This window comes from Vigna unguiculata, chromosome 6 (genome assembly GCF_037176805.1).
Source record: "Vigna unguiculata cultivar grain cowpea cultivar isolate G323 ecotype 2 chromosome 6, ASM3717680v1, whole genome shotgun sequence".
NCBI classification, from domain to species: domain Eukaryota; kingdom Viridiplantae; phylum Streptophyta; class Magnoliopsida; order Fabales; family Fabaceae; genus Vigna; species Vigna unguiculata.
In genome coordinates, this window is record NC_140797.1 from 2,851,999 (window position 1) to 2,872,343 (window position 20,345).

Below are 20,345 nucleotides of genomic sequence, written 5' to 3' on the forward strand. Positions count from 1 at the left end.
ATGGCAGAGACGGTATAATGTGACCGTGCCACTATTGGATGTGAAAAGTCTCAAAATGTAGTCCCTATATTTATTATTTTGTCTCAATTTGGTCCCAATTTTTTTATTTTAAAACTGAATCAATTTCATCCCTATATCAAATTTAATTTTTATATAAATTTTACAATGATATTATTATTATAATTGATATTTTTAACAAAATTAAATTTATTTAAATATATATTTTACATTAAACTTTATTTAAATATTGTTTCAAATATTTATATATCAATAATTATTAAACAAATGTTAGAATTGTTATAAAATATTTTTAAAATTTTATATTTGAATTTAAAAAAATTTTATTTTTAAAACAACTTTAACACTTATCTATAAAGTATAGATATATCAATATTTAAAACAAAATCTAAATAAATATCAGTGCAAATATATATTTAAATAAACTTAATTTTGTTAAAAATATCAATTATAATAAATATATCATTGTAAAAAAATTATAAAAATTATATTATGTTAACGGTGAATTATTATAGAAGTATTATGTTTTATTTGATGGAAACTTTTATCTAGAAAACATTCTAGAAAACCATATTTATCACAACCACAATAACCCTTTTCTTCCATTACAGTGAGTCTACAGAAATGGATGTATAGTAGAATCACATTGATGATTTTGTTATAAAAATACAAAATAAAAATAAAATACAGAAATTATAAATTTGAAAACTTGTATATTCCCCCATGCATGACAGCTGAGACAAACAGCAGAAAAATGTCATCCAGGTATCTTCCAATTACCAATCTTCCTAGGCTGATTGGAGTATCTTCTTATAATCTTGGAAGGTGCCATGGAATGGTGCCACTCTACCTTCGGATACAACCCATAGTTCCTCCACACTTCCCGATATAAGATGTTCGTCGTGACTCACCTGCCAGACACAAACGCATGATAAGATTGTTTATGACCACTCAAATCGAATACTCATACTAAAAGAATGAGGTGTCAGAATTTATCATACCATTAGAATGCCTCCTTGGAACAGGACAAGACCTTGGATAAGCGCCTCAACAGCATCCAAATCCTACACCATGTTATTACGTTCTCAGTCATTTTTGGATTTAGGGTCGCTTAAGGCACAATATACTATACTATACTATACAAGTCCGTCAACTTGAAACGACGATGTTATGTTAGAAGTTTAATTGAGATAATTCCCTAAAAAAACATAGGATCTACAGCTATTTTCTCCTCACTCAAGTTGCTTGCAATTATAAAAGCAAAATAAGCACCACCATGATGAAAAACAAAAAGAATGAATCATTAGACACATGTACCTTCCCTTCAACAAAAATAAGACAGTAAAAAACAAACAGCCCACCAAGGAGCAACAAACAATGACGGAGAGACATCAGCATACCAGATGATTGGAAGGTTCATCAAGCAATATTATGTGTGGCTTCTTAAAAGTTATCTTTGCAAAGGCAACCCTGCTTTTCTGACCACCTAGTAAAGCATTTCGGGGAAGTCAAAAAATATAATTCACAAGAGAAAGATACATTTATTTAATATATATCCATTGGAACTCATAATACCAACGAGTGTTCTAACATATATTATTGTTGATCTAAAAGATAATTAATGAATCCTTTATGAATTATGATGTCTACATGAACTGTGACAAAAGTACCTGACAAAGTATACATTGGCTGCAGTGCAAGATTTCCAGTTACACCAAAGGAACCTAAGTGAGCTCGAAGCTTCTGTTCCGGAACTCCCTGCAGAAATTTTCAAAAAAGGAAAAAATTAATAAGCAAATTATAAGTACAGCTACTGTTAGAAGTGAGTTTTAAGCCTAACTCAACCCCACAAAACCGGCTTGTAAGATGAGGTTTGTACCTCACTTATATACTATGAAATCGTCCTTATCTTTAGTCGATGTGGAACTTCCAACACACTCCCTCACGCCGAGGTATATTCATCTCGTGCGTGGGACAAGAAATTAGTGGGTGGTCTGTTAGCGGCCCGATATCAGGTGGAACAGAATGTCCAAGAAAGGTCACTAGGGTAGGCTCTAATACCATGTTAGAAGTGGGTTTTAAACCTAACTCAACCCCACAAAACCGGCTTGTAAGATGAGGTTTGCACCTCACTTATATACTATGAAATCGGTCTTATCTCTAGTCGATGTGGGACTTCCAACAGCTACTAAACAAGTTTTGAAAAAATCACTGAGTTACATGCCTAGCACCCAATATATAGACCTGATCAGTTCCCCCTCTTCTCTTTCAAAAAACAAATTCACAAAAACTATATCATGAAAAGAGGTGACAATTATTAGTTTTCACATGCACAACTAAATTTAATCTGTTATACTGATCATCCTTAGATTCCTCCCTATAGTTTCCCAAAAAAAAAAAAAAAAAGATCAAACTCCAGGTGTTTGGTATAGGCCACTCTCCTCACTCACATTGAACCCAAAACCAGTAAACAGGCTCCTTACCCTACTCGGATATGAAGCTGTGAAAGCAGAATATGATGCCCTGCTTCACAATGGAACTTGGTCCCTAGTCCCCTTACCACCCAACAGGACTTCCTTTGGCTGTTAACAGGTCTTCCACATCAAAGAGAATACTAAGGCCACTGCCAACAAGTACAAAGTCCGGTTGGTTGCTTAAAGAATTTCACCAGCAACGAGGTTACAACTATAATGAAAACTGTAATAGTTTGTCTTATCCTTGCCTTGGCTCTAACTCAACATTGACCTATTCCTTCCTGAATAGCACTGTTGAGAAAGAAGTTTACAAGATGCAACCTCAAGAGATACCTTTTGTCTGCAAGTCGAACAAAGCCATCTGTGGATAGATTGGACCTGATCCATGTTTTATTGTAACATGAATTTATTTATAAATGGATTGGATGGATAATAGATAAATAGACTGATTTGTCACCCCCAATTAGAATATGATGGGAACATCAATTACCCAGCATTCCATTTAGTCAGTGATTAGAAGGATGGGAATCCCCAGTCAGGCATTTATATTAATATTAACTCCCATAAAACATTCAGAAAAAAGGTAATTGTCACTAAATACAAGGAACTCACAGGATAGCAGCGCATCATATACAGTAGAGGATTTGAGGATAAGTCCAGACCATCAACATGATGCTGACTGAACACTGCTATACGAACCTGCAGCAGTAAACATACATAATTAATGATCCAAAATAATATTGAAATAAGAGAAGACATCACTACGGATAGATGAGCTGCCACTCTGATAATTTCAAGTTCCTAGCATCACGTAGTAACTTGTAAAATGCATTACCCTTTTCAAATCATTCATAAACTAGTTTTGACATTCACAACTGATTTAAACCATAAACTACTGAGACTTCAGTTGATAACAGTATCATGGATAAAAAAAAATAGCCAATAAATCAAATAATAATGGAGGTGAGACAAAAAGAAGCAACTTTTATTTATGAAATTGTAGGACAATTTTATCAATGTACTATAGTTACCTTAGCAGAACGAAAGACAGTCCCAGAACTGGGCTGAAGTTCCCCAGCAATTAACTTAAGTATAGTTGATTTGCCAATACCATTTGGTCCAACCACTGCAAACATTGAGGATATAATCTTCAAGACATAACCAATATGGCAGTGCCATGTTATTATATTAACAAACTCTCCTCCGTCCCCCACCCCCTGAATATACAACCCAGGAATGAATGACATGTCCACCACATACAGTCATGACTCATGCATACTATATGATGCAAATATAAATTGAACCAAATTATCTACATCGCGGCAAGGCTTCAAAAGGCATGAGAGAAAATTCATTCCAGGAACTACAATAAGCATGATTCTTACTTGCAATACGGCTGTCAAGATCAATCCCAAAGTTCAAATTCTTAAAAAGAATGGGCCCCCCAGGATAACCAAATGAGGCATCACTGCACACATGATGAAAATTTTCCATTTAGCTCACTGAGGCCTAAATGCTGTACCTGGCACTATATTTTGGTATTCATTGGTTCGTACAACATAGAGAGAGTACAAGAAGGTATACCTGAAACTTATTATCGGTGGACCAGGTCTATCATCTGGAGTGGGGAACTCAAATTTGTAGCTATATCCCACCAGAAAAAAAAAAGTATATACAGTTAAAAAGTTAAACAAAGCTAAACAGACAAACACAATAAAAGAAAGAAGTTCTTACTCAGGATCATTAACAATTTCATCCACATGGCCCATTCGCTCCAAAGCCTGAAATATATTTTCCAGGAAAAAATGGGGTTTATGATACAGAAATATCAGATTTAATGATTTAAACTGAAACTTAAAAAATAATAAGCCAGGGGCTAAATAACACACACATGTGCATGACTTTTTGGGCAATTGATTTATAAAATGCTAATCTGACAATAAAAAGTACCTTGATTCTAGATTGAACGAGTGATGCCCTCTTTGCATTATAACGGAACTTGTCAATAAAAGTCTGAAAGAAAAGCAAAACATCAATGTCAGATGTCAAATAGAATCTTGAGTAAAATACTACTGAGGCACAAGTTCTGCAAATTGCAAACAGCCCTCTTGAAGGAATCAAATGGAAAATGATGCTAAACAGACTATTATGCACATATGATAGTCTGCCTGTTTCTTCAAATGTTTAAATAAAAATGTCAAAAAATTGTTAAAATTAGATAAGTTTTTCAAAAGAGAAAAAGTCAGTTATTACATTTCATAGAAGCTGGAAAGCGTAGCATCTGAAAAAAACTCAAGAAAAAACAGTGTAGTCAAAGAGCTTCTTTTCAAAGTTTATCACAGCCAGAATCAATCAGAAGCAATATCAAGAACTAATTAAGGAGCATGTATCTGTATAATAAGGATTCAATCAATATATAACTAATACTAACCCATCTAATGACACTAATATAGAAAGAGGGAGCATGTGTGCGGACTGTCCACACACAATTCATCCCATAGCATTTTTTTGTTTCGCTTGTCAAGAGAAGTTTCTGCCTACAAACAACCTTTTGGAACTTATCTGATCTTGAAACAACAGCTATCAAAACTCTATTCCTTGACTTCAGGATCTTTAACGGGATCTTTAACGGGATGTTATCGTTAAACATTCTTCCATAAATTAATGGAGAATCAGAAATAGGTTTGTTACAAGATAACCAATAAGGTCATGTGTACATATGTTGGTTACACAGATGTTAATCAGGCAGCACTACATATATCTTCAAATCTTGTTTGTCATAAAAGAATCTAGTAAACTGATGTAGATTGCCAAATTGGTGGGGATTTGGGATAAAATTCAGCCTAGTGTTATATCACAACAGCGGCATTTTTGTATTTTGGGGTCCATTTGATCTGTAATTTGTAAAAATAGATTCGTTGAACTTGAGACTGAGACTTTAAAATATATGAGTAGTGGACAACAGTACCACTCTCCTCCTCTTCTATTTATAATGAAGCAAGTACATATGAAAAGACTACTCTAAGATACGGCAGTAGATAGTTTCCCACACTCAACACCCTACACATAGGGTTAATGATACAATAGGTAATAATTCTAACACTCCCCCTCAAGCTGGAGCATACAAATTGTATGAACCAAGCTTGGAACAAATGAACTCAATCCGAGGTCCCCTTAATGACTTGGTCAACACATCTGCAAGTTGGTCATTTGACCCAACGAACTCAGTACAAATTTCCTTGGTCATCAATTTTTCTCGAACAAAGTGGCAGTCAATTTCTATGTGTTTAGTTCTCTCATGAAACACTGGATTTGATGCAATGTGGAGAGCAGCCTGGTTGTCACAGTACATCTTCATGGTCTGAATTTCACAGAAGTTAAGCTCTCGAAGAAATTGCTGGACCCATATGAGTTCACACGTGAGAGACGCCATTGCCCGATATTCAGCTTCAGCGGTGGATCGAGCCACTACATTTTGCTTCTTACTTTTCCAAGAGATAACATTTCCTCCAAGGAGGACACAATATCCCGTAGTAGAGCGTCTGTTAATAGGAGAGCCTGTCCAATCAGCATCACAGTACCCAGAGATTTGAACATTTCCTTTATCTTCATATAGCAAACCTTGTCCTGGAGCCTTCTTGAGGTACCTTAAAATACGGATGATGGCATTCCAATGTCCAAGACATGGAGTCTGCATAAACTGGCTAACAATTCCAACTGCGAAAGATAGATCAGACCTCGTAATAGTGAGATAAATTAACTTTCCAACGAGCCTCCTATATCTCTCTGGATCGGAGAATAATTCGCCTTCTTCTGTTGTTAACTTCTGATTTGGGTCCATAGGACTCTCTACTGGTCTGCAGTCAATCATACCTGTTTCTTGTAATATATCAAGAGCATATTTCCTTTGAGAGATTACAACTCCATCTTTTGACTGAGCTACTTCAATGCCCAAGAAGTATTTGAGACTTCCGAGATCCTTGGTTTGAAAATGTTTACACAAGTGCTCCTTCAATTGAGATATTCCAGTAGTATCATTTCCTGTAATAACAATATCATCATATACTATTAGGTAGACACATTTCCCAGGAGAGGTGTGTTTGTAAAAGACTGAGTGATCTGCCTCACTGCGTCTTAACCCAAATTTCTGAACAATGGAGCTGAATTTTCCAAACCAAGCTCGTGGTGATTGTTTGAGGCCATATAAAGATCAATGCAATTTGCATACCATACCAGACTCCCCCTGAGCACCAAACCCAGGAGGTTGCTCCATGTAAACTTCCTCCTCAAGATCACCATGAAGGAAGGCATTTTTGATATCCAATTGATGAAGCGGCCAATGACGAATTGCTGCCATGGCAAAGAAGAGGCGAATAGTAGTCATCTTGGCCACGGGAGAGAAGGTATCACAATAGTCAAGGCCATAAACTTGAGTGTACCCTTTTGCAACCAATCGGGCTTTGAGTCGATCAACCTGACCATCGGGGCCAACTTTAATTGCATCGAGAGGAACGAGTACCTTTTCTGAGAGCAATGGGCCAACCTGAATCACCTTCACCAGGAGTCGTGGGATCAAGAGACGAGGGAGAAGAATCTGAAGTAGGGGATTCACCATGTTCTTGAACAACTGGACTATTTGTCGGCGTCCTGTGTTGGAGAGAATCAATAGGTGGAGATGATGGCTCAGGAGGACTTTGGTCGAGACTCGGAGGGACAGGGACATTGGAAATATTGTACTCAACCACGGGAATAGGAAGAACCTGCTGTATGACATGGACATCTTGAACAGATGGAGAGAAGTAAGGGGTCTGTTCAAAAAATGTAACATTGGCAGACATGTAATATTTCTTGGTTTCAGGAGAGTAACATCGATACCCTTTTTGAAGTCGTGAATAGCCCAAGAAAACACATTTGAGAGAGCGAGCAGAAAGCTTGTCTAACCCGGGAGACATGTCATGAACAAAACATACACAACCAAAAACTCTAGGAGAAGTGTGAAAGAGAGGATTTTCTGGAAACAGAATGGAGAAAGGGACCTTATGATTGAGAGAGGAAGATGGCATCTGATTAATAAGAAAACCTGCAGTTAAGATGGCATCTCCCCAGTGATGGACAGGAACGTTGGTACTAAGCAAAAAGGTACGAGCAGTTTCAACTAAGTGTCTATTTTTTCTTTCTGCTATACAATTTTCTTGTGGCGTATGAGGACAAGTAGACTGGTGCAGGATACCATGGGAACTCAAAACATTAGAAAGAGCAGACGAAAAATACTCTTTGGCATTGTCACTTCTTAAGATTTTAATTACTTGACCAAATTGATTCTTGATTTCATTCAAAAAGGATGTGAAGAGGGATAATAATTCAGAACGATCTTTCATAAGATAAACCCAAGTACATCTCGAATATTCATCAATGAAAGTAACAAAATACCTAAAGCCAAAAGATGAGACACGACTAGGTCCCCAGATATCGGAATGGATGACAGAAAAACTAGAAGTACACTTTTATTGAGACCTTTTAGGAAAAGTAGATCTAACATGTTTTCCTAGTTGACATGACTCACATTCTAAAGTCTGGAGACGACTAAGTTCAGGAAACATTTTCTTTAACTTGGACAGGTGAGGGTGACCAAGCCGATCATGTAACATTTTAGGATTGGGAGCTGCAACACATGACACACGTGGACGAGATCCAAAATGGTATAATCCGCCCGCTTCATATCCTTCTCCAATCTGTCTCCCCGAGCCACACTCCTGTATAACAAAAGATTTGTTATCGATGGTTACAGAGCAATTCAATGTTTTGGTTAACTGACTTAAGGAAATTAAATTGAAAGGACAATTGGGGACTAAAAGGACAGATTTTAGATTTAAGGACGGAGATAAGATGGCTTGACCGACTCCCTTTGAGGATGTTTTAGAACCATTTGCGAGGGTTATAAAATGAGATTTTTCTTGGAATGAAATGGTTGAGAACAAGGAGGTATTACTAGAAATGTGATCAGAAGCACCAGAGTCAATTACCCATGAATTGTGACCTTCCATGGATTGAGAGATGCAAACAGTTGATGTACTTGGAGCTTGAGATGATTGTGCCAAGCTGTTGGATTTGAGGCGTAGGTACTCTTGATACTCGTCCTCAGTGAACTTGGAGTCAGTAGTCTCTGCCTGGGAGACATTGGTTGTTTTGGCAGAAAATCCATATAAAGTGTAGCAGTTTTCTTGGGTTTTCTTGGGTATGACCCATCCTTTTACAATACGTACACTGAGGACGCCCACAACCTCCACGTCCACCTCCTCTAGTTCCACGACCTCCTCTTCCTCGGGTGGCAACCATGACAGATGGTTCCATTACAGCAAGAGTTTCTGGAGTTTGAAGAGTTGGAACACGTATCATGCGGGAGATCAAAGTTTCCATGGAAGGAACCTCATGAGAGGTCAAAAGCTGATCTCGGATATGATTAAAGTTTGGGTGTATAGCGCGGAGGATCATTACCATATAGTACTTGTCAAGCTTTTTCTTCATTTCATCTAGAGAGTCGACTTCCAAGAACATTCGAAGTTCTTCCACAGCAGCTTGAGCGTCATTCATGAATGACATCATATCATGGTTAGTCATTTTCATAGATGCCAACTTGTTCGCCGAATCATAGAGGCGTTGAATATCATTTGCATAGATATTCTGAGTTCGCTTCCAAAACGAGTGGCAAGTTTTGAAGGCCCGTAGAGACATCAAAAGTCGTGGTTCCACCGACTGCCACAATAGAGCACATAGTTGGAAATCTGCTTGTTTCCACTGTTCATCTTTTTCAGAAGGTACGTGGCTGCCATCTTTCTCAAGGTGTTCGTGGTGTCCTTGACCGAGAAACCACATCTCGACGGCAGCGGACCAAGATAAGTAATTTTGGCAATTTAGTTTCTTGGACATGATGCAGGGGCTTCCGGAGAATGAAATAGCACTCCCAGTACATCCAGTGGCCATGATATGATCAAGAGAATAAACAAAAACAGAAAGGATCTCGGAAAACAGTGAAACAGTGACAATTTTCGAATTTGAAGGTGTCGATTTCCACAAGAGGTGCTACTGGACTTCACCGGAACAGAGATTTGAGGGTCAAAACGGGTAGAGGAGGCTCCGGCGACGGCGACAGAGGTGGCGCGACGACGAACTGGTGACTGGAAGGCGGCGCGTGGGCGGCACGCGCCTGACTGCAGCGAACAGAGTTGACGTGCGTGGAGGCGCGTGACGACGGCGCTGCCTGCGACACCAGCGGGGTTGGCTGTCGCGCGGAGAGGCAGTTCAGATCCGGTGGTTTCCGGACGGAACTGCGTGGGTGACGGCGGCGGACGACGGCGAACGGTGGTGGACAGCGGTGGACAGCAGCGGACAGCGGCGAAGGGCTGCAGACAGTGGCGGACAGTGTTGAAATGTTGTTTGACAGTGTTGGGTAGTTCAGAAACGAGGTTAAACGAACTTGGACAGCCGCGGACAGCGGCGATGACTAACGGCGATCAACCGCGGACAGCGGTGACGGACCAGATGAGACAGAAACCAGAGCGGGATCGACCCGCTGTGATACCAACTTGAGACTGAGACTTTAAAATATGAGTAGTGGACAAGAGTACCACTCTCCTCTTCTATTTATAATGAAGCAAGTACATATGAAAAGACTACTCTAAGATACTAGGCATGATTACATGCAACAGTAGATACGGCAGTAGATAGTTTCCCACACTCAATACCCTACACATAGGGTTAATGATACAATAGGTAATAATTCTAACAGTTGAAATTTTGTTTGTAAAATAGGATCAAGTCGTCAGGGTGAAGGACGGCATTACAGGTAAAGTCATCCTCCACCCTGCCAGTTTCTTTTTTTTTTTTTAAAAAAAAGCAAAGTCGTACCATAGGAGGCCGGTTTCTGTTCATTTCAAAAAGTGAAGTCGTCCTCACACATGACGACTTCACTTTCCAGATTTTTTATTTATTTTTTAAAAAATAGGTTTGAATGGGGGCAGCCATGGCTAGAATCATGGTCAACAGAGCTTGGAAAAATGGCAGTATGGTGATTATTGTCACATTCACGTTGTGCATGGCGAAGAGCCTTGCCATGTCCACCACCAGAATTAGGTGACTGGTTGAGATGAAGGAAAGAAAAATAGCGTCGGCGTTTCAACTCACCTTTGATCTCATAAGACCCCATGGTTATGGATCTATAATGGAGAATGATCATTTCATATATAAAACTGCAACGAAAATATATAAAAAAAAAAAAACAAAACTGAAAAAATGAAGTCGTTATACACCACGACGACTTCACTTTTGAGATGAATACAAACCGGCTTCTCACAGCACGACTTCGCTTTTAAAAAAAAAAAAAAAAAAGAGAAACCGGCAGGGTTGAGGACGACTTCACTTGTAATGTCGTCCTCATCCCTAACAACTTAACCCTATTTTACAAAAAAAATTCAGCGAACCCATTTTTACAAATTACAATTCAAATGAACCCCAAAATACAAAAATGCCCACAACAGCAGTTGTGAACTCAAGTGACCAACTTGTTCCGTTATCAGTATGGCTCCTATAGACCCCCATGTCAATTATACACGTGATAGACTTGGCACATTTGATGTGTCGAAAACTGTTAATATTAAGATTTCTACAGAATATTAAGAAATATAAAAGAATAGGTAATGAATTTGAGAGTGTAAATTTCCCTCTCCTAGGATCTCATTTATAACAACTTTGGATACATCAAATACAAAGTATGAAATGGAAGAGAAGAGAATCTGAAAAGATATATCTTGGAACTAGGTACAGCCCAAAGCACACCACCTTTACAAAAACTATTTAAGACTGTTTATTATAACAAGAATAAAGGTCTAGGAAATCTAAACACTCTTGTGGCTAATCATTATTCTTATAAGTTGCATTTTATGGTTACTGCTCTCAAATGTAATCTCTCAAAGAATTATTATATACAGTGAACCTGCTAGGTGCTTCCTTACAAGCATTGTCCTAAGTCTCTTTTCTTCAACATCATATATAAGAACCTACCAGCTTGAAGTAGCGCTGGAATAGCTTCAAAATTTATGGTAAAATATTATGTTACAGAGTAGCCAATAGAGCATGCCGCACCCCGGCACCAGTAGTTTGTTCAGCATTGCAACTTAGGGTTGTGGCCATCGTTGCACAGCCAAAATCATACAAATAGCACAGTTTTGCAGAGATCAGACACCATTTAGGTTTAGCTTAAGGGACTTAACTACTGGTTGGGGAACAGGGTAAAAGTGTAACTTTCATTTTAACCTATAACACAGTTTTCACTCCCCCTCTTTCTCAAAATCAGCACTTCCCTCCCACATTCCGCCTTTCAACATCCTACATTCTGCCACTACTTCCAGCAGTGTTTCCAGTGACAGTTCCACCTGTGCTACAACCTAACCTGCAAGTTCCCACATAAACTACATTACTTTTCTCTTTTCTATTCAGCTTCAATGGTTTCATGTGGCTTATCACCCTCAGCCACTCAACCTGTGCAGCCAGACTCTTGCTGTTTTCCTATTCTGGACATGGTGATATGTTGTTTTGCAGCTTTTTCTGTTTGCGACCGCATGATCAATTCTGATTTTAGGGTTTTTTTTCTTTATTTTTATGCAAATATAATACATACATAATGCAATATAAATCTACTTAAGGATCAAAATACCATTCTGATAGGTTTCTTGGTTAAAGGAACCAGAAAAGCAAAAACGTACTCCCAGGCTTACTGGATATACCTCGTATTATTGCTTTTTAGGAGAAAAGAACAGAAAGAAAGTTTACAAGGGACAATGTTCCCTTTCCACACAATTACACTGATTCTGTCAACAACACCCAAAACAATCCAAAAAAGTCTCCATGCCAAAGGACCCAGCTCTTATATATAGACTTTCAACACCTCCAGAACTCTCTCTAACTCAGCTTGTTGCTTTTGTGTTAAACCCCTCACCAATTCGTCTTCCTTGTCCAGCTCTGTCGTCCCCATAACCCAAACTAGTGTCACAGCTTCAATTTTAGTCTCCTTCAACAAACCTTGTGGAGTTACAATCTTTTTGGTTAAGGATGGGTCCCCCTTAATCTGAACCTGCTGTCCCTTTGCATTAAAACTAATGGTTATGGTAGAAAATTGAAATGTAACTATTGCTCAAAGATTGTGAGTGGAAGAATATTTAGATTCAAACATCATCTTGCTGGAACTAAGGAGGATTCTGAACCTTGTGCTTCTGCTCAGAAGAAATAAAAAATTTGATTATAAAAATAGTTGCAGAAGCTAAGGAAGCTTCATTAAAGAGAAGAAAGTTAAATGTAATTGATGAAGACCATGAAGAAAGTGAGACTGTTGAAGGAGGACAAGGGTGTTTGGTTTTAAAGGAAAACAAGTTGCCACTACTAGTAAGCGGGGAGTCCAAGCAACTATAAATTAAATGATGAAAAGAGGATACAAAGAAGTTGATACTCAAGTGGCTGAACTCTTTTACACAAATGCAATTTCTTTTGAATGTATTAGAAATCCAGCATTGGCAAAGATGTGTGACATGATGGTAAATTTGGAGTTGGCTACAAACCACCATCTTATCATGATATTAGAGAGAAGCTCTTGAAACAAGTTGTGAACAAAACAGATTTAATCCTTGAGGAATATAAGGAAGAGTGGAACAGAATTGGTTGTACCATCATGTCTGATGGTTGGACATACAAAAAAAGACGTTATATTTGCAACTTCTTGGTGAATAGTCCTAAAGGGACGATTTTTCTTTAGTCACTTGGCACCTCAAACATTTCAAAAACAGTTGATAAAGTATTCAAGATATTAGATGACGTTGTTGAGTTTGTTGAAAAAATTGTAGTTCAAGTTGTTACTGATAGTGCTACAAATTTCAAGCCAGTTGGAGATTTGTTGATGCAAAAAAGGGAAAAATTGTATTGGACTCCATGTGCAGCACACTGCATTGATTTGATCTTTGAAGACTTTGAAAAGAATTTTAAGGTCCATCAATTGACAATACTAGGGAGAAGAGTAGAACACGTGGTATTAGATAGTCGGTTTTGGAAGAATGTCTCCACATGCCTAAAAGTCGTTGCCCCTGTTATGGTGGTCTTAAGATTGGTGAACTCATGTAAAACCCGCAATGGGTTTCATTCATGAAGAGATGGACAATTTTAACAATATTAAGAAGAGGTAAAATTTCAAACTTTTACTCATTCAAAGTTTAATTACTTGTGTGAAATTATTTCTAATATAGCATAATTGGTTTGGTATTGAATCTAGTTATGAACAGGTTTGGAGAATAATGATGTTGGATGGGATAATCAACTTCATAGGCCTTTGCATGCAACTGCCTATTTTCTCAACTCCCTCTTCCACTATGAACCTAACTTTAGATATGATGAGGGTGGAGAGGTGAAAGAAGGATTGTATACGTGCAAGAGAAGATTGGTACCAGATTTGGAAGTAAGAAGAAAAATTAATCTGCAAATCGTTGAATTTCATTTTGTTAGAGGACTGGTTGGAATGGAAGATGCACAAGAATGCAAGAAAGCATTAAATCCTGGGGAGTGGTGGGAAATGTTTGGGAATGGAACTCCGGAGTTGAAGAGATTTGCTATTCGAATTCTAAGTTTGACTTGTAGTTCTTCAGGATGTAAGCGTAATTGGAGCTCATTGAAATGGTAATTTAAATTATTTATAATTTATAATTTTCTTTATTAGGTTAATGTCTTTACTAACATTTGATATTTCATTTTAGGTTCATAGAAAGAGAATGAACTGTTTGCACCAGAAAAAGATGAATGATGTAGTTTATGTGATGTATAACTTGTAGTTGAAAAGTAGACATTGGAAAAGCGATTGCTCTTCCATTTAATGACATTGAATCAAATGATGAATGAATAACTGAAGAGGCAAATGATGTTGTTGAGATGAGCAAGCTCAAGGTGAAAATGTTCACATAGATGGAGCAACAACAAATCCAGTTCTAGATGCTCTTGATAACATAACTTTTGATGCCAATGAGGATGCACAAATTTCATCAGGAGAAGAGTTGGATGAAGATGATGATGGAGATGATTATGTCATTAGAGGATTAGACATAGACACTTGACATTTGAATTTATGTTTTACAATATTTGTATGAACTTATTTATTTCATGTACTTTTAAGTTATATAATTTTGTGGACTTATTTGAATTAGGATGTTATTCATAAAATTCTTTTTTCATGTGAAGTAAACTCTTACGAGTTTTCAAGTCAGGTTTACTGCTATCACGAGTTTACGTAAACTCTCGAGTTTGACAACCTTAGATATTATACCATACTAATTCAACATTTCAACACCACAATTAATCAAAATAGTAGACAAGAATGCCATAACACCATAATGCCTCTATTGACTACAATATATTGGCTACTATTAAGTAAAGGATATGGGAGTCCCCAGAAAAGCAACCAAGGCCAACCAACCAGAGATAGGTGACTTTGGTGGAGATGAGGCGTCGAACAGAAACTAGAGAAGCAGTTGTTGTTGACGAATAGGGAAGGGGGAAGAAAAATATGGACTACAATATATTGGCTACTATACTATTTACTAAAATATATTGGCTTCTATTAGTTAAAGGATATGGGCGTCCCAGAAAAGCCCCCAAGGCCAGCCAGCCAAAGATAGGTGACTCTAGTGTATATGAGGTGCCGAACATGAACTAGAGAAGCGGTTGTTGACGAATAGGTAAGGGGGGAAGAAAAACATGGACTAAAGGGGGTATTAGGGATTTTAGGCAATCTAAAAGGGGATAAGTTTCATTTCAGCTTTTATAAACCCTCAAAACAATGCAGTTTTGAGGGCAAAGAGGGAGATTGACCCATTTATCTGTTGGGAAACTATTGTGCCAAGTCAGCCAGTGTTTTAAGCCCCCAAAAGGAACTTGGCCACAAGAGCCACAATGTGTTTCCATGATTCCAGATCTGTAGCTGCCAAAGGTCTCCATTCCCACCACTATGATAGGGAATATGAGAAAAGCCTCTCTTCCAGTGGCTTCCCCTTCACAAAGAGCAAATGTTCAGTTTACAAATGACAACTTATCCCCTCCATCATACTATCCAACCCTATTTAATATATAATAAATTCACGCACAGCAGGCTAATATTAGAAAGTAAATTGAGAAAGCATACATCATGCCATCAATGTATTAACAACTAAGTTTACCACCCTTGTCGATGAACTATCCTACCCTACTTAATATCTAATAAGTTAACACACACCAAGCTAATATTAGAAAGTACATTACATTGAGAAAGCATACATCATGCCATGAATGTACTAACAACTTAGTTTACCACCCAAGTCCTAACTTCCAACATGAACTAGCCTGAATACTGGACTAATAAATATCATAGAATAGAACACAGGTTAACCAGTTACCCCCCACTTAGTGGCATAACGTGTAGCTCTTGTATAGATTCACAAATTAAGGATTCAAATAAACAACCCAGTAGACTAGTATAAGCAGCAGCCGGAACAAAAGAAACTATCAACACAGAGAAGAATAACTTTAACAGCAAAAAATAATACCTGCATATGAGATCTTGCACGCTCATTTGCCTCCAATGCTTTTTGCTGGTTTTTAATTTGTTCTTCTCGAGTCCTCTCAAAAGTGTCATAATTTCCTTTATAAGTAGTCAACTTTTGGTTTTGCAAGTGAACTATATCAGTAACCACCTGGGAATGCAGTTAACATGTTAAAAACTATGCTAGTAACACATTTAGGGAAAGCACTAAACCAACACAATATCTGATCAAATCAAGATAAGCTGATATGTTACCGTGTTTAAAAATTCTCTAGCATGTGAAACAACAATAAATGTTTTTGGCCATTTAACTAAGTACGACTCAAGCCATAAGACAGCATGAAGATCAAGATGATTCTGCAAAAAAACAAAATTCATAAATTCTATAAACTGAGGCATCCATGAATCACATAAGAAACTTCGAATGATGAGTCACCGTAGGCTCGTCAAGAAGCAATATATCAGGCTCTATAAACAGTGCACGAGCAAGAGCTATTCGCATCCGCCATCCTCCTGAAAATGTTTTTGTTGCCTTCTTCTGCATCTCAGGAGAGAAACTCAAACCCTGAAATTGCCCTTGATCAGTAAGACAATGATTTTGGAAAGAGTGTTTCTGCTTCATAAATATTTACTGTAAATTTTAATGGGAGTAAAAGTAACCCTAGAACAGGAGAGAGCTTAATGTTAAAGTAGAGAAATTCTTCTACTAGCATGTTTGAGTCCCTCATCTAAAAAACATGTTAGAGTACTGGTTTTGCATTTCATACCATTATCTGATATCCTTAGAGAACTCATTATGCAATAAATAAGGTAAACCGAAAGACACATTAACATAAGAATAAGCTACAACCCTACAATTCAAAAATTAAAAAGGATTCAAGTGGCTAATAAGAGAATAAGACTTTCCCACCAGTGACTCTAAAAAATTATGATACAAATCAACAATGAACTCACAGCTAATATAGATGCTGCTCGTGCCTCTGCAGAATCAGCATCAATGTGTTCAAGCCTCTTATATATTTCCTCAAGCCTTTGTGAAATGCTATCCCTGCCAACCATTCCATTTGAGTCACCCTTTTCGATTTTGTCCTCAAATTCCCTCTGTCAAACAACACGACATCCTCAGTTATCCCAGATTCAAGACCAAATACAAACTGCCAGCAAAGCTAGAACACAATCAATTCCTCACCTGTTGGGCAACTAACTGAGCTTCTTCTTCAATAAGCTGAGTCCTCTCAATGTCAGAGTTGAGGACACACTGCAAGGCTGTGGTATCATCACCTGTCACCTCTTGCTCCACGTGCAATATTTGACAATTCCTGGGAACACCATCGATGGCATGCATAGCCATGTGTCTAAGAAAAGTGGTTTTTCCCGTCCCGTTCCTTCCTACTAAACCATAATGCCTTCCAAACGAAAGTGTAACACAACCATCCACAATTAGATCCCGCCCACCAACAGAGATATTGAAATTCTCCATGTGAATGTCCTTCACGTTTGGGCCCCCAGCACTCTCATGCCTCACACACACCACCGGCATACCCGCACGTGCCGCCTCCATCTCTGCCAAGTGCATTTGGTATTGTGCCTGCTCATATCATTCTATAGTCAAATGAACTCAACCACAAACTTTAACAGTGACAATAATAATAATAATAACAAAGTAATGTTACACTATCATCCAATTACAACCATTCACCATGAAAGGCATTATTATAATTATATATGACACGTTTATTGACTTTTACAATAATTATCTAAAAGTCGGACATTTCGCTTCTAATTGACACGTTCTGAACAGTTGACATTGTAAAAATGCTAAATATTTTTTTAACCATGTTAATGGTACAGAGTATTCATCAGCTTTACTAATGACTAATCTGTCGGGAAACTTGGCTGACCACCTCTAGTGAGGTCTCCTCTCTCAACATTGTCTTTCCATATTCAAGGCCAGATCCCCAGACATTGCTTAAGGGGACCGAGAGCAATACCACTCGGACGAACAACACGTTGGTGTAAAATTGCTTAATCTAACAATCCATAACTCTAATAATAATAATAATAAAATCAAGATTTAGTTTCCAGCACATCTAGGGTTTTGGAGTCTCCACAACCACAATTGTGGTTGCATTAACCGCATTTGTCCACAGTTTCTCACTACATCAAAATCATGATGAAACCCCGACTGTAATTTAACCCCCTTAATGACGAAAACAACAATAAGCAGAGGAATCGGGGAAACACCTCTCGCTGACGTTCATCCTTGCGTTTCCTTCTCTCGAGCTTAAGACGGTCACGTTCCGATAGCAGAGGGCCGTCGACGGGTTCGGGCTTCTTCTTGGGAGCTTGGACGTCGTCCAAGCCTTCATTCATTCGAAACGGCGCCGCCAGGCTCCGCACAGCGGGCTTCGCCTTCACCAAACCGTGCTTCCCAAACTTGTCGCACAACGTGCTGCACACCTGCATTTTGAAACAGAAGAAAGAGAATGGTTAGGTTAGTGCTAACAAGTTTAGGTTTGCGGAAAAGGAAAGGGAAAGGGAAAGGGAGTGCGACTGACAGAGCGGCACTCGGAGAAATCGTCGACGCAGCCGGCGGCAACGAGGAGCTCGCCGAGGGCTTCGAAAGCGCCTTCGCCGTCGAGGCCGAAGTCGAAGTCATCGTCTGCGAGGACGTTAACGATGTAATCAACAATTGGCTGGTCTACGTCGACGACTCTTTGTCCTAAAACGTCGTGCACCACTGATCTCGCCACCTCCGTCATCTTCCGCCACCACTGCGCTTCTGCTTTCTTCTGCTCTGCGTGGTGCTGCTGCTGCTGCTTTTGGCTTTTAGGGGTGAAAATGGCACTGGAATAAGATTTTTGAGTAATTACACTCCAAGACCTTGTTCTTTTGGAAATTATGTTTCTGCCTCCAGTTTTTCTCTCAACTGCACTCTGCTATTTCTTCGATTCAAGGGAATAAATTGCAAATATAAAACCTCTATGAACTGTTTTATTTCAAACATGGAAATTAAAATGTATAAAAAGAATGATAATTGTGTTGTCTTTTTATGTTTCCTAAAATGATTTTATCATCAATTTGATTTTATTTCAATAGTTTTAAAATAGTTTCTTTATCATCTAATATTAAAAAAAAGTTAAAGACTAATATAATATTAAACTATTAAGTTTATGGACTGAATTAAACTATTTAGACTAATTTATGCATTTAGAAATAAAATCAGAAGTTTTACTATTTTAATGGTTAAATCAAATACCTTATTTATCCAAAAATACGTAGAAGAAAATAGATCAATCATATTAAATCATATTAAGAAACGTAAGTTTATAGAAAAGATAATATAAATATAATTGATCTTTGAAAAAAAAAAATTAGAAACGTAAGTTTATATAAAAAAAAATTGTTGACAAGTTATTTTATTAGTTAGTTCTTTAAAAGAATTTTTAGATAGATGACTCAGTTTAAATCTAATGTCAATGTTTTTTTTTTAGGTTTCTACTAATAACTCATTAATAGATGGATAACGAAAATAATATGTTATCTATATAAATAATAGGCTTAAATATATATTTAGTCTTTATTTTTATTATTTTTATTTAATTTAGTCCTCATTTTTGTTTTATGTTCAATTAGGTCCTTATTTTCGTCAAAGTTTAGTCAATTTTATCTTTTTCACTAATGATATTTAAATAGTTAATGTTTTTGAACGGTACATGTCAGCTCCGGGTTTTTTTTAATTTTTTTTAAATTTTTTAAATTTTTAAATTTTTTTTTAATTTTTTAATTTTTTAATTTCAAAAAAATTGTCCATGTGTCAAGTCACAATTGTGCCACATGTCAATGCTAGTATTACGTGTCAGTTTGAGGTTGTGTTATTTTTTCTGTTCAATTTAGTCCTTATGTTCGTTATTTTTGTTCAATTTAGTCCCAATTTTTGTTAAAATAAATCCATTTTGTCCATTTCAAATTGACACCAAATTTAATATATTTCATACAAATTATATTAATTGTTTTTCTAACATTGACATTTTTATTAATTATTTTTTAATTTGATTATAAATTATTAGATTTAATTATAAATTGAATAAATTCTTATATTTAATTGCTAAATAGAATATAGTTATTTAAAATATTATAAGAATATAATTATTAAATGTTTTTTCTAATATTTATATTCTAAAATACTTTTAAAATTGATATTTAAAAATATTTTAAATATTTTAAATGTAAAGCCCATTAAATTTTTG

At 37.2% G+C, this 20,345-nt stretch overlaps 1 protein-coding gene and 2 pseudogenes across 1 annotated transcript; 1 reads left to right on the forward strand and 2 right to left on the reverse strand.

The window, feature by feature from the left end:
* Window positions 1-591: 591 nt before the first annotated feature.
* Window positions 592-18,922, reverse strand: ABCF3 (general control non-repressible 3). The gene is made up of 17 exons (XM_028076539.2): window positions 18,654-18,922; window positions 18,340-18,555; window positions 17,285-17,683; window positions 17,050-17,196; window positions 16,532-16,660; window positions 16,351-16,452; window positions 16,100-16,246; window positions 4,443-4,505; window positions 4,227-4,273; window positions 4,077-4,136; window positions 3,878-3,960; window positions 3,524-3,618; window positions 3,105-3,191; window positions 1,689-1,776; window positions 1,419-1,504; window positions 1,020-1,082; window positions 592-929 (listed from the first exon to the last, which is right to left on the reverse strand). The coding sequence occupies exons 1-17, from the start codon at window positions 18,855-18,857 to the stop codon at window positions 807-809; spliced, it is 2,139 nt and encodes a 712-aa protein (XP_027932340.1). The 5' UTR covers window positions 18,858-18,922; the 3' UTR covers window positions 592-806.
* On the reverse strand, window positions 5,457-6,698 carry LOC146885384 (secreted RxLR effector protein 161 pseudogene; annotated as a pseudogene).
* LOC146885385 (uncharacterized) lies at window positions 11,990-14,635 on the forward strand (annotated as a pseudogene).
* Window positions 18,923-20,345: the final 1,423 nt, after the last annotated feature.